The 14848-nt window shown below is 41.2% G+C and overlaps 1 protein-coding gene across 1 annotated transcript in view; it reads left to right on the plus strand.

The window, feature by feature from the left end:
* CFAP69 (cilia and flagella associated protein 69) overlaps nt 1–14848 on the plus strand; it is a 53285-nt gene that overhangs the window by 27907 nt on the left and 10530 nt on the right. Inside the window, exons 13-17 of the mRNA XM_060248470.1 lie at nt 2673–2837; nt 9518–9630; nt 10248–10366; nt 12040–12121; nt 13395–13587. Of these exons, the coding sequence (XP_060104453.1) occupies nt 2673–2837; nt 9518–9630; nt 10248–10366; nt 12040–12121; nt 13395–13587 (672 nt within the window). The remainder of the gene's footprint in view (nt 1–2672; nt 2838–9517; nt 9631–10247; nt 10367–12039; nt 12122–13394; nt 13588–14848) is intronic.

The following is a 14848-nucleotide window of genomic DNA, read 5'->3' on the forward strand; positions in this document are numbered from 1 at the left end:
CACCATCCAAACTTCTTTATCACCCTGTTTCACAGAAAGTTGCCACAGTCATAAACATCACTAGGGTTCTCTGTTCTGATCTCAGACTTCAGTTAGTCTCTCCAAAAGTCAGGATTTACCCTGGTTCTGGGCTTCAGGTTCTGGGCTTCAGGAACAGTCAAGGCCTAAAATGCAGAAGCAGATAGGATCTAGAGCTAGATCTTGCAGTTAAGGTTTGTGGCCTTGCAAACTGGCTGATCCAACAAGGCTGTCTTTCTAGGCCCCAGCTTAAGGAGGCTGGGATGTAATTGAGTCCAGCTATATTGCTGACAGGTGCTGGTGTTCCTGAGGCAGCACTGCACGCTAGCCAGGATCCTGCAAGGACTAACCCTCAATGCACTGCTCTATCCTGAAGTTGTGTCTGTCCAGCTTGGCACTTCACTTCCTTTGTGGTACTTTGGCCCAGGCCCTTTGCTGCCAGCATTTCTGTGGACTGGAAGACAGTCCTGGGGGGGCTACAGGGCCGGACTGGAGCCTGGCGTGTCAGGCTCTGGGGATGGTAGGGGGGGTTTCCCTTGCAGGCTCTGGAAGGCAGCCTCTAGCACTGAGGAGGCATCGTATGCAGGTGGCTCTGCCATGCTGGGCCCTTCCCGCTACCTCTGAGCCTTCTCAGTCACTGACCTTGGCTCCTCCTCTAAAGATTCCAAGTCAGAATCACTGAGTGGGCTGGAGACGATCATGACATTTTTCTCCCCCATCATCCTAGAAGGCAGGAAATAGGTTTGCTCTTTCCACCCTTAATAGGGAGCTGAGTGCCCACATTTTTTAGTTCAGAGGATTCTGAAGCTTGTAGAAGGTCTGCAGTGTTCATCTTCATTCTTTTCTGCAAGCTAACAGGCCAGAAAAGGACCCATTCCCACCATAGTGCTGGTAGGAAAAGACAATAGGATCATAAACAGAGACACCACAGAAGAAAAACTACAGTAGGGTGTTGTATAACCAAGTTAGCAGATGAATTCCCCCAAGCTGACTCAGTCAAATTTGGGTAGGTCCAAGATGTTCTAATTCTCAGACAAAAGGAACATTCACAGTAAATCCAATGTGCATTTTCGTTTGAGATGAGAAGGATATCCTGTCACTCTTGGTATGTTACAAAGTCATACGTTTGATCTGAGAGGACACAGACCTGCTTAAACTACTTGCTGCAACACTTTACAAGTGAATGATGACTCAGCTACTGCAAGAGAGTGAGTGTTCACCTACTTTCATGTTATAAAGAACTCAATGCAGAAAATTTTGGCATTTTGTCATAGAAAACTATCAAGCCTTTGTCCTCTCATTTGAACTAGCCATACCCTGTGGATCTTTACCAAAAATACAGCAGTAACGGAACACTTTTTGAGAGAACAAGAAACTTGAATATAGGTAATGGGCTTCTGGTTCTCACAGCAACAACTTCACCACAATACACACACCATGCTTCACTCGCTTCATACTTTCAGCCATCTGTATCAAACCCCATAAAACCATATCTCACTCCCAGCTCACGTTCTACAGTTTGTTAGAGCAATTCTCAGTGCTGCTACTGAATGAGCCTTTCTATCCATGATCTGAAGAAGTAATCTCTGATTTACAGATGTTTAGAAGAAATGTTGTTCATCTTTAAAGTGCCACTGGAATCCTGTTTTACTCTGCCAGGTAGGTTAGTTTGCTGATCACCCATGCACGAGATTGCTCAAAGACCACAAAGAACAAAAGCCAGTTGCTTACCTGTAAATGATGTTCTTTGGTCATCTGAGCAATAATGCAACCTGCCCTCCTTCCTCCTGGCATCTTTTGTACTATTTTCTTTATGGAAGCTATTAGAAAAGGAATGGAGTTGGAATGCAACTATTCCTTGCCTCCAGATGTATAAAGAGGGATGTTGCCTTCCCTTGAGAACGGGATTTGAGTGCCAGTTCTTTAGCTATAGCTCTAGAGCGTTCCAAAGTTTCTTTCTGCATTGCCACAGAATCCCTTTGTGTGACTGCATAGATGACCACTTCAAGAAGCAATCTGTTTTTGTGTCATGGAAGATCATTAGTCTTGAACAAAACCTTGCTTCTTGCAGAGAACCCTGGTTGGATTGCTATGTCAAGAATGCTGTACTATTGGACAGAGCTGAAACCACAAACACAGCTGTTTAAAGGTCACTTTAGTTTTTTTCACAGACAACTAGAATCAGAGACCTGGGAAAGGAAGCTTCAGAGACCAAGCAAAGTTCTATTCCTTGATATACTTTCAGAAACTGTATTGAATTAACCTGCAAAAGTAGTACCTTATGTAGCAATTACTGAATTACATATTTAACTGTTGTAAACATATTTGTATAACTGTGTCAAATTGCAGTATTGAATATGCAATATTTCCTTTAATATTTAATATGCAAATAATATATGATTAATATTTTAGCACCTCATGAGTCAAGAAAATTTATTCCACAATACATTTATTAGCCCTTAAGATGCTGCAAGATTCCTTGTTAGCTTGGCTACAGCAAATTAATATAGTTTCACCTTTAAAATTTGAAATAGCAAAGTGTGCAATATTCTTTCAATCTCTTTTACGCAAACGAATTTTGCAGTGTTCAAGTTGTTGAAGTTTGAATATAACACTGTGCTGCGAAAAGATGTCTGGCTTTGGTTTGTTTACAGATCCCTTTGTTGGTCAAGGCAACAGTTTCCATGGTACAGGTGGTCGTGGCAACAAACTTTCACAGATGCGCTACTGCTTAAGAGTATTGAGTCCTGTTGTGTCCCTTTGTGATGAGGCTGTGAATCTTGATCTTTGTGATCAGGGAGCAATTAATCAACTGTTGGGTAAAATATAGCTTTTCTTCATTAGCTGATTCTGCCTGGATTGCTGACTTTTATTGTTCCATATTTCACTTTTATTATGTTCTGAAGTGTTACTTTTTAAGTGCTTCCTGTCATTTTTTTTAATAAACTCTATTCACCTTTAAAGACAACATTGTACACATTGATACAACATGGCCAGTAACAGTGCAAATTCTTGACAGACAAGTGGGAGCCTATTCCTTTGTCTAAGACAGAGATGTCAAACATGTGGCCCATGAGCCAGATCAGGCCCTGGAGAGCTCTTATCAGGCCGCAAGCAACTCACTGTTGTCTGCTTCTTTCTTCCTCTCTTACTTCCTTCTGCATCACAGCTTGCTTTGGCATGCTTGCTCAATCAAGCTACAGAGCAAAGCCTCTGTTTTCTCCATTGGCTGACTAGCACATGAAGCAACTTATGGACAAAAGCTCACAATGCCCAGCCATTTTATATTTGACTCAAAGCATTGCCCATGATATTTCTGTAATGTTAGTAAATCAAAAGTAGGTTTGCAACTTAGAAATAACACTTAAACAACATCTAAACAGCATACTCAAGTTTATAGCAGCACAGACATTGTTTCCAGATTCTAATGCAATAATTCAGAGCAAGAGTTATCAGAGATAAAGAAACAAAATATTGTAAGAGTTCTAATCTTTTAAGCATGTTTTAAGTTTTTTAAAAAAATATTTGTGTTTCCTTTATAAAGTTTATATCTCTGTTACCTGGTGTAATGTACTGAGTGACGAGATGTGTTGAAGGCAACATGCTTTATTAACGAGTACATCACAAGGCGAGGCAACGTGGGCCGGGTCCCGATTATATACATACCCTGGAACAACCCTCAGTTTGCCCTGGTCCAATCCTGGCCAGTTAAACTTCCCGCCACAGATCTTGATTGGCAGAGCGTATTTGCGGAGCTACATCCGGGGACCAGTGGACTTCCACTGGTCACCTCCATAGCATCCGCTTTGTTGTAATTTCGGGACTGAAATGCAAGACACAACACTCCTCCCCCCCTAGTTCAAGACACAAAGTCTTTCAAGTAGGCTGGTGCCCTGCGTTCCCGGTTCGACCTCCTCAGGGTTGGAACCGGCCACCATGGGCAGCTGGTTCCTCGTGGTGGGGTGACGCCAGAAATGGGCTGTCCGTCACCTGTTGCTGTTCTGGAATCTCCTCTGTGTGAGGGGGGTGCTCCCTCCGCTGTGGTGCCCTTCCGCCCGCATAGTCGGTGCGGCCGGCATAGGTTGGGCAGCTTCCAGGGGTGTTGCTGTTAGTACTCCCCCGCTTCCTGCTCACCCAATCGCTGTTGGTTCTTCCGGCAATGTGCGACGGTGCAGCTGGTCAATATGCCTCCTTAGGATCTGGCCCCCCTCAAATGAGACCTCGTAGGAGCGGGACCCGGTGAACCGCAGCACCCGGGCGGCTAACCACGCCGGCCCGCTTGCAAAGTTCTTTGCGTATACCGGATCCCCTGGAAAGAATCCCCTAGCGGCTTCCCTGGTTTCGGGGGAATTGCGGAGGTCTGTAGCCAGGTCAGGATGCAACCTGTCTAGCCTCGTGATCAACTTCCTCCCCATTAGTAACTCGGCAGGGCTTAACCCGGTGACGGGGTTGGGGGTGATTCTGTTATCAAATAGGAAGGCTGCCAAGCGGTGATCCCAGTCTCCCTGTACAATGCGACCCAGGGCCTCTTTAGTGGTGTGCACCATGCGCTCTGCTTGGCCGTTGGTGGCTGGATGGAAAGGGTCGGACTGAATGTGCTGGATGTGGTACCGATTCAAGAACTCCTGGAATTCCCGGGAGGTGAAAGTGGTCCCATTGTCCATGATGAGGGTCTCGGGAATCCCATGAGTGCAAAAGACGCTTCGCAAGGCTCTGACCACCACTGCGGTGGAGGTTGAAGCTACAGGAATCACTTCCAACCACTTGGTGTATGCATCGACTAAGATAAACAATATTTGGCCCTGTTATGGCTCCACAAAGTCTAGGTGTAACTGGGAACATGGCCTCCTGTTGGACTCCCAGCGGTGGACAGGGGCACTGGGTGGATCAGGTCGGGACTCTTGGCAGGGTTGGCACCTTCCTACCCACCCTTCTATCTCTTCATCCATCCCCGGCCACCATACATAGCTACGTGCCAGGGCCTTCATGCGCACTATCCCCGGGTGTGTTTCGTGTAGGGCTTCCAACACTTGCTTCCGCAATGGGGGAGAACCACCACCCTGCTACCCCAGAGAAAGCACCCTTTGTGCATGGACAGTTCTTCGCTGCGTGATGCGAATGCCCTGAATTCTGCATCCAGTTTGCCCGCGGGCCACCCCCTTCCCACCCAGTCTAAAACGCGTGCGAGGATGCGGTCTCTACCTGTGGCCCTAGCTACCTCAGCAGCATGGAGGGGCCTCTCTGGTAGAGTCTCTGTAAGCATCACATGGTGGGCGGGGGCGGGATCCGGGTCCATAGAGGGCAGCGGCAGGCGGCTGAGGGTGTCCGCATGTCCCATAGCTTTGCTGGGGCGGTGGACCAGGGCATATGTGTACGAGTTGAGGAACTGGTTCCACCGCAGGACGCTCTGTGACAGAATTTGCGGTGTCTGGCAGTCTGAGGCGAGGAGGCCCAGTAGCGGCTTATGGTCTGTGGCGATTGTGAAACGCCTACCGTACAGGTAGTCGTTGAATTTATGCACACCCACCGCTATTGCCAAGGCCTCCTTGTCTATCTGGGCATAGTTGCGCTCCGCGGGGGTCAGGGTCCTCGAATAATAGGCTCTCTTATTATTATCAAAAAGAGAATAGACTTTCTTCTGCTATTGCTGTTGCAGTGCAATCAGTTCCTGGCTGGTATAATAGTTCATAGACTGCAATGTTTTCACCATAGGTGCATTCCTCCCAACCACTTTCTGGCAGGTTTTTCTCTTCAGAGTACTTATCAGCACTCACAAATCTTTTTCATTCCCAAATTCTACTTCTAATTGTTGTGCTTTCTCCTTCCATTCTAATTCCTTCTGCATAGCTGTTCTTAGAATTTTGAGCAGAAACCACATAATCTTTTAAACCAGCAATCTGCTTCTTCTTAAATCAACTAGGATGCAGTATTTCTCTACGTCTGGCCAAGCCACCAGTCCACTCAGATATTTTACGACATGACTTGCTGGGGCATGTTAGGGAGCTGACTTTCCAGTGCAGCCTCTCCATCCTTCGGCCCTCAGTTTCTCAGCATATCAGTTCTTGTGAGATCCTACCAGCTGCACCACTGTTTGGGGCTCTGGCTAGGAGCTCCAGGTTTGCAGAAATTCCAAGGAAATTATATGCAAGATCCAGGTTTACTTAGGAGATTTTTTATTTTATAATTTTGTATTGATTTTAACTACAAAGAAAAGAAGCATGAGCATAGATACAGTATAGAGGGGGAAGGGTAGATACAGAATGGGAAAGACAGAAACAAAGAAAAATACAAATATATCAGTTACAGTTCTACCTCCAGATGAAATACCCAATACTTTTTACCTGCAAGTATAAAATTCTCCCCATATATTTTACCATCTTTATCTTTCATTATATCTTTTTTACTAAATTATTACTTAAAATATGTCTAAACAATTCTTCTTCAACACATAAAAATATAAAAAATCAGAGCAGTCTCAACAGAAAGCTGGGTGGCTAAACTAAACCATATTGGAAGCACAGACTAGTTAATTTTGCAATATCAACATTAGAGTAAACATGAAATATCGTAAAGGCACAAACAGATTTGATAATTTAATAATATCATCCTAGAACAAACATATGGACCCCATAGCCTTATTCTTAACAGGCTAAAAATATGATAATTTATCTGTCTCAGTGTGAACAATTTCTCCAAACAAACATACTAAGCAGATCTGCCGGATAAAAAACAATTGTATTGTCTGCCCTCTTAACCATTGATCCAAATTAACTGTATATTTATCTAACATTTTAACAAAACCTTTCCATCCTTAGAATCTCCCTTGACCTTTTAAAATCACATAGTTCTTATTAACAATTCCATATTTAATACCCACAGAGGAAACCACAACTCAGAAACCCTTCTTCCCAGGAAGGTTTGTACATCTTGATTTTTACTACTTAACTCAACGATATTAAAAATGCAAACTCACTTATTAGTTTGACCATATCTTCATTACAGTGAGCATAAGAAACAGATATCTTTATCTGTTAAATGCAAACCAAATTGAAAAGTAATTATGTTATCTACCTTCTTAAGTATATAGCCCGGAAATCCCACCTAGCCTTTTAAAATCATATATATGTTCTTACTGCGAGTTCCATATCCAACTACCTGCAAAGTCTGCCAACTTGCAAGTTAATTACACTATCTGTCTTCTTAAAATTTAAAAACTTTTCATTCCTTTAGCTTTTATATCCATATTGCTCCAGAAAAAAAAACTTAGTATAACCCAGACATCACACTTTGCCTTTTAAAATCGCATATCAGTTCTTATTGAGAGTTCCATATACGACTATCCACAAAGAGAGAGAGAGAGTTCAAAAATCCTTCTTCCTGAAAAATTTCCACATCTTGATTTGTTGGCTGAGGTGCACCTTCACTCTTCTCAATGCAGTCATCCATCTCAGTAACGGAGGAAAGAATTCTATGCCATTTGTTCCTCTCAGCAGAACTTCACTCAATCTCGATTTCCGGTCTTGTTTTTTAACTGCGCCATAAGGTTTCATTTTGGCTTTCTTTTGTTAATTTCTCAGCGGATCACTTTCCCCTTCTAATTCCACAGATGTCACCAGAATCTCTTTAGCACTCTGCTCATGTAGATTTGAGATTTTGCTAGCTTTTAGCATAAAAGCTCCCATTTGCTTTCTAATCAACTCCGTTAATGAACCAAGATCTTGTTTCAGAGAAGTAATACTCCATAGTATATCTTTTTTGTAAAACATTTCGCTTGGCAGTGCCATTTTTCTCTGACAGCAAACTCAGTCTCTTAATCTTCCAGGTGATGTTGGTCTTCCGGGTTACGTTGCCTTGGGCTCAGGGGTGTCCGCAGATCGTCCTCCTGCGGCACCTTTGAATCAGGCAGCTGGAGGGGAGCCACAGACGTGGCTCCCCCATAGGAAGACCCTGGAGGGGTTTTCCTTCAGCATGGGACTTTTGAGAGAATTTAGGGGCACAGTGGCGGCTGTTCCTGTCCTTCATGCATGTCCCGAGGCTCCGCCGCTATGATAGCTGACACAGCAGAAAAAGGTGATCGCCCGACTGCTTTCTTTTGCTCCTTTCAATAAGCTTCTGATGTATCGCTTCTCTACCCCAAGCATAGCAAGTCTACTTGGCAAGTAAGTGTGCTTTCAATACCACTAACTAATGGGTCGTTTTACATAACAACAAGCGGGCATGCCTACTTTTCCTGTGAATGAGGCCTCAAAAAGTTAAAGAGCAACTTTAAGTATCAGTAACAATTTGAATTGGACTGAATACACGACTCGGATTATAATTGGATATATGTTAAAGAGACTATTATTTCGCTGCAATATGGTCTGAACATAAACAAGAGATATTTTAGATAGTTTTGTCCCTGTCGTCTGACTCCAACTGAAATGATAACATTTAAAATCACAACTGGAGGAGATTTGGAATGACAGACTAACTGGATCTTTAAGCTACTGTTTAGGAGATTTTAATAAGCAATGCTCAACACACACTGAAACTTGCCACAATCCAAGATACGATACATAGCTAAATCTAAGCACCTTATATTGGATATATAATATATACTAAGTGCTGGCTAGCAGCCAAGAAATCATTAATGAAGCTATCCCAAACACTGAGTTGAGCCAAGCCATCTTGTACCTGGCGTCTAGTAGTGAGAGGAAACAAATCAGGTTTTGAAGATAAGAGCCACTAACAAGCATAAGAGTAAAATAGTCTCGAATTGCCATCCCCTCACATAACTCAAGACAACTAAAGGTTAACCACTAGCCTGTAATAAAGATGGAGTTGCAAAAGCTATACGGAGGATGGGGGGAGTTAATTCCTGAGAAGCCTTTTATTTCTGATTGATTGGAGTATTGGATCAATGGAACTTTTAATATCTCCATATTTAGATTCTTGTGCTGAGTCTTTTTATCCTGTTCAGTTCTGCCTTATTCAAGTCCATTGTAGCCTACTTCATCCGTACATCAAGTAAGCCTGAGAATAAAACAGCCAAGTAACCTCCACTCCCCTGGCCCCTCACTTTGATAATCTTTTAAAGATTTCATTCTGTGGATCTCTGCTTGTTCTTTCCTGCTACTATAACCATCAAACTATAGTAAAACACAGGGACCTCCATTTTACCAAGCAGATGTGGAGTTTATCCAGTTGGCCCTGCTCTCTCATTCTAAACTTTAATAAGGTAGTTGTCTCTAGGCCTAGTTCCACCAATTAGCTACAATTCAAATAACCCCATACATAGAAGAGCTTTTGATCTTTCCTTCTAAATAATTTTCCCTTCCACACCAGATATATTTTTACACTTGGGGAGGACGGAACAGCTTGAGGCACTGGTGGAAAGCAAACACTGAGCATGCCAAAGCCATATATGCACCTAAGCTAGTTCTGCAGACTTTGACCAAACTGTAACACTAGCTTTTTCTAGTGAAGAAAGTGTATATCATCTGCTTGTATATTCTACTAGGCATCTTAAAGTATACAGCAAACAATTACAAAGAAGAAGCAATTGTGTTGGAAATTCAGACTGACGTTTTACTTATCTTGTCAACCCTTTGTGAAAACGATTCTCACAGAAAGGTTTGTGTTGTTGCCTTATCATTTAAACCTGAGATGTCTTTCTAATGCTCTAATGTTTCAGATGTTTTCTTGTAAATAGTTTGTTTATAGTTTTCCTTTGTGGGTCATGTGCTCTCCTTTCTTAAAATATTCTGTTATCTCTTAGGGATTGGGGTGGCAAGAACACAGAAACATAGTTCTTTGTGAGATAATACTCAAAAGGTAAAAAAGCCAAGCCCACAACAAGGACACAACTTCTTCCCTTTGGCAAGGAGCTACAACTGTGAATGTGATATGTCCATATTCTCTCCTCCATGGGAGTATGGGGAAAGGCAATGGCTGAACCTATGCTTTATGCTTTTCAAATCTTGCTTGGTTGCTGCTATAAAGACAGCTTGTTTTAAGGGAGCTGATTAGACTTCAAGACTAGCAGAGCTAAGACTCTTCTTCACATAATGGGTGTAACATTTCACTTGGCTTTGAGTCAGTTCAATAAAATCAAAAAGGAATGACTGTGGTGATAGTAATGATTATAATGTAAGTTTGTGCATTAAAAGTGCTATATAAATTATTATTGTTGTTGTTGTTATTTACATAGTTATTCCAGATTAATGTGATTCAATTGATTCATCTAACAGGAACTCTTTGGATGGGAAGGAGTGAATACACTTATTCCATTTATGCAGTTGGATGCAAAGAAATTCTATGGTGGACTGGGTCATAATCGTCTGCTTTTTAGCACTTTGGACTGTTTATGGTAAATACTACAATTTTAAAATATATATGTTGAAAAAATAGGGAAAGTATTGCAATGAGCTACAACTATCTTACGTTGAAGAGGATTTTGAACAGAACGGGAGAGAAATAAATGTACAATGAGAGTGTGTTGCAGTGGTTAGAGTGATCTGAAAGACTGAGGTTTGAATTCTTGCACTGCCATGGAAGCTTGCTGGGTAACCTTGAGCCAATCATACACCCTCAGCCTAACTTGGCCATTGGTAATGGGGTGGTATTTGTCTTTACAGACTTTTAAATATCTCCTCTAACCGTTCAACCGCAACCTTAAAAATGATGACAATCTAGAAGCTGGCTTATTTTTTTCGTTTCTCTCAACAAATAAATACTCCTTTCCTTCAAAACCATCTTTATTCTGTATATGAGCTCCCATCTCTTGATTTTCAGCATTTTGTGACTGAGGATCAGAATTGTCCCCTTGCAAGATTCACCTTTTGTTTTACAGCTGCTGGTTGTGTGACTGGTTCAGCATGTTCACTTAGCCATCGTATGCCTGTTACAGCTCACAAATATAAGTGACTACACTTTATTGACCAAACTCCATAAGTAATCTTCATTGTGATGCAACTGTAGAAAGTCACCTTGGACAGAAATCAAGTGCATATATCTAAGTCCATGATAAGTCTGTCCAAAAGTAAAAAATGTATGCACTTATTACTGCAGAAAAGCTCAACCGGTGCATTGTTATCATACTGTTAGATAAAATACTAAATAAACAAAAAGCCTATCATTAAGTCTTTCACAAAAGATTGCAAGTTAAAAATTCTGTAGTAGACTTTTAGCCACCAAGCCTCTACAAGACAAGCCCAGGTTACCTGGTACATAAACATGTAGGCCAACTCAGTGCTGTTGAATCAAAATTGTTCTTACTATCTCTCATCCCATGGGACCACTTTGTATATTTTTTTTCCAGTCAAGGAAGTATGATCCATTATCAGAGAAACCAAAAGATATGTATCTCTTATAACTTCAAAAAGGCAGAATTCTTTTTTACTACAAAGAAGTGTTTAGTTTTGGTATTGCTTTACTAAAGCTGTATATGGATTATTGCAATAATATAGAAATATATCCAAATATTTGCAAACTGTAGTTGGTATGCATCTTCCATTTTTGATTATGCAGATATTTGTTCCCTTATTAAATGATCCTTAAATGAATGAAATGTGTTTGATAGACACCAACATAATATTACAACATGTTGTAATATAAAAGATCATTGAAATTCTGAGGCCAAATGTTCACCAGGCTGTAACTCTGGTTTTAATTGCACTGTTAGTGTCAGTCAGAGTACTTCTTGAGATATATTTTTCTGAAAATGCGCTAAATATTTAGAGGAAGTATTATATAAAACAAACAAAAAATAAAATGATAGAAAACTTCTATAATGCTGACTTAAACATACAGTCAGAATACTATGTGGACTTTGTTTTGTGTAATTCATCCCTTCTTTTACAGCAGAGGTGGCCAACGGTAGCTCTCCAACTCTACAACTCCCATCAGCTCCAGCCAGCATGGCCAATGGCTGGGGCTGATGGGAGTTGTAGGCAAAAAACATCTGCAGAGCTACCGTTGGCCACCCCCGTTTTACAGTATATTTAAATTGTTTTTGAGTGGAAGCTTAACTCTTTATTTAAGGTGCTGTGTCATGGGCTGTACCATTTTAGAGGACTATTTTCTTGAAAAGGAGGGTCTCTTCCTTCTCTTGGATTTGCTGGTGGTGAGTATTGTCATTTGAAATATGAGGTGTACTAAATGTATGAGTGATAGTTTGTCATTGACTCTTCTCAGGATTCTAGGTTTCTGTTATAGATCCATTGTTGTGATGCTGCCTATTAGGAATTACATTGCTGTCTATATCTAATGTGTACCTATGATGCTTACAAAACTACATTGCATTTACAAAGGCTGTGAATGCACTGAGAAAGAGAAATCCAGTTATCCAAGTGCAAAATGCAACACTTTGCTGTTAAAATATAGGATCCTCAGAACAAGAGTGATATCATGAGGGAACAGTTAGATTTGAGTCCATCAGCACCTTAGAGACTTACAGGAGTTTTCGAGAGTGAAAGCTCCCTTCATGAGACTATAGAAAAGAAGGGATCTGAGTCCTTTTATCCTAGTCAGAAGGTGGGAGGGTGTTTGAAAGGATGCAAACTTGTGAATTTACTCAAGCGTGGCAATCTTGTACTGTAATTTCCCTTTGAAATTTCTTTGTTTGAGGATTGCCACCACTCTTTGGTCAGCAGCAGCACTGCATAGGCTAGGGGTGGCCAAACTTGCTTAGCATAAGAGCCACATAGAATAAACATCAGATGTTTGAGAACCACAAGACATGAACATCAGATGTTTGAGAGCAGGAAGGAAAGAAGGAGAGGTGGAAAGAAAGCAACTTTAACTTTAAATGTATTCTTCAACTGCTGTCTGGCTTGGCTTGGAGAATAGATTTAAACAGAAAAATGCCTTTTCCAAGCCAGCTGACGGCAATAGGGGCTTTGAGACCCACATAATATGTGTGAAAGTGCGACATGTGGCTGCTAAGCCACAGTTTGGCCACCCTTGGTATTTGCCTTCATTCCATCAAACGACCCTGCCTGTAAGCATTCTAAATAGCAGCATTATACAGATGGAAGAGCATGGGGGCCTATGAAACAGGATCATGTGCAAATAAAATGCAAACTACAAGCTGCAGTCTCTATATAGACTATTTGCAAAAGCGGTCTGTATATTTTGACTGTGACAGTATAATTTAGAGCTTTCTGATTTGTGTATTTATTAGAACACTCCATGCATGCAATCTATATGTAGGCAAAGCAATAACTCATGTTGATCCATGAATGCGGAAGATCCATCTTTATATCTGAATTTTACATTCTGGGGTGCTGGATCAGGATGTTCAGTGCTTGCATTTTCTCACAATAATTTTGAAGGTAGAATTTCATAAGAAATTGTAATATTTTACAATTCTTTCCTAATTTAAACCTTCTGTAAAGTTGAACCAAAGGAATGTTTGCAACCAGATTCTTGGGATACTCGTTGAATTTTGTGACAACCCTAAAGCTGCTTCTCATATTAATGTCTGGAGAGGGAAAAAAGAGCAAACAGCAGCAAATCTGTTAATAAGTTTGTGGAGACAAGAAGAGGAGGAGTTAGGCGTGAAACATGACAAAGTTGGGAGAATTGCTGGTGAGTACTAGAATGTCAGAGGCTCTTCATCATCACAATTGTAGATTAAGAAAACAGATAACAAAATTATTTTTTATTACAATGTATGTTTTTTTTCAAAGTTAAGTAAGCAGCAGCAGTTCTTAATTTCATGCAGATGCTTCTGTGATTATAAATGGATTTATAGTTAAACGTTTGAGGACATGCAGGTATATTGACAAGAGTGGGAAGGACAAAATAAATCAAGCAATAGTCCCAGCTATGGATGATGAATTTGCAGGAGGATGGGCACTAGAATGCTTTGTTTCAAGCAGAATTTTTATGAAAGCAGATGGGCATAGCGTTTATTGAAAAGTAAGCACTGAAATCAAAACTGAAGCACATACTTTTTAAAACTTGGAAGAATAATCTGAATAAAACTGCCTCTGGTTTCCAATAATAACCCTACTAGAAAACACCCACATGTTATATTTGACAGCAGTTAAATGTCTGTGGATTCCATTTTCCTGTGCCATCTTTGCCTTTCTGTTTCCCCAAGTCAGTTATGGGTAGGGAAGAGACTTAGCAGATACACACCTGTTAGGGACCTCATTCAACCAGAACACTTGGTTCATGTTCCCACTGAACAGGACCATTAGGATTGCTATGCATAGCAAGCATTTTCACCAGTTATTATGCTCCTCTGAGGGCCTTCTTATCCCTGTGTTTGCCTAAGCTGTTCCCTTACATGATGAGCTATGCATATGATAGGCAGGAAGGAATAGAGTTTTGCCAGAGTTGATGCTCCAAGCTTCTGTCCTCCTTCCCTGAGTGACAGGCAGCCCATCTCCATTGCAGACAGGAGAGACAGAAGTTTAAGGCTTTCCCTAATAGAAAGCACACACACACGTGTGATAGAGAAGAGGTACTGATTCAGGATCAGAGATCTGTTAAATGTTGTCTTAAATTGTAGCTTTAAAAAGGAGCTGTGGGTGGACCAATGTGAAAGATTTGTTTTATTTTTTATAAAAATCAAGCATGCAAGCGAGGGGAGGCAGCTACTGCTTCCTTACCTTACTGCATGAGTGCTGAAATATTTAAAGTATCCCCCCCCCTCCCATGCCATTTGGCAAGTGAAAATGTTAATTGCCTTCTTCATGCCTGAACGCTTAAGTGAGGGATTCTTTTGGTAAAAGATGCTGAGAATTTCAGACGGATTAATTGGGAGATTAAAAAGTTACAAACAGAAATGTGGAATATGGTTCCCATTGAAAACCAAGTGAATTGAACTGAATACAGTTAT

This window comes from Heteronotia binoei, chromosome 10 (assembly GCF_032191835.1).
Source record: "Heteronotia binoei isolate CCM8104 ecotype False Entrance Well chromosome 10, APGP_CSIRO_Hbin_v1, whole genome shotgun sequence".
Lineage (NCBI taxonomy): Eukaryota > Metazoa > Chordata > Lepidosauria > Squamata > Gekkonidae > Heteronotia > Heteronotia binoei.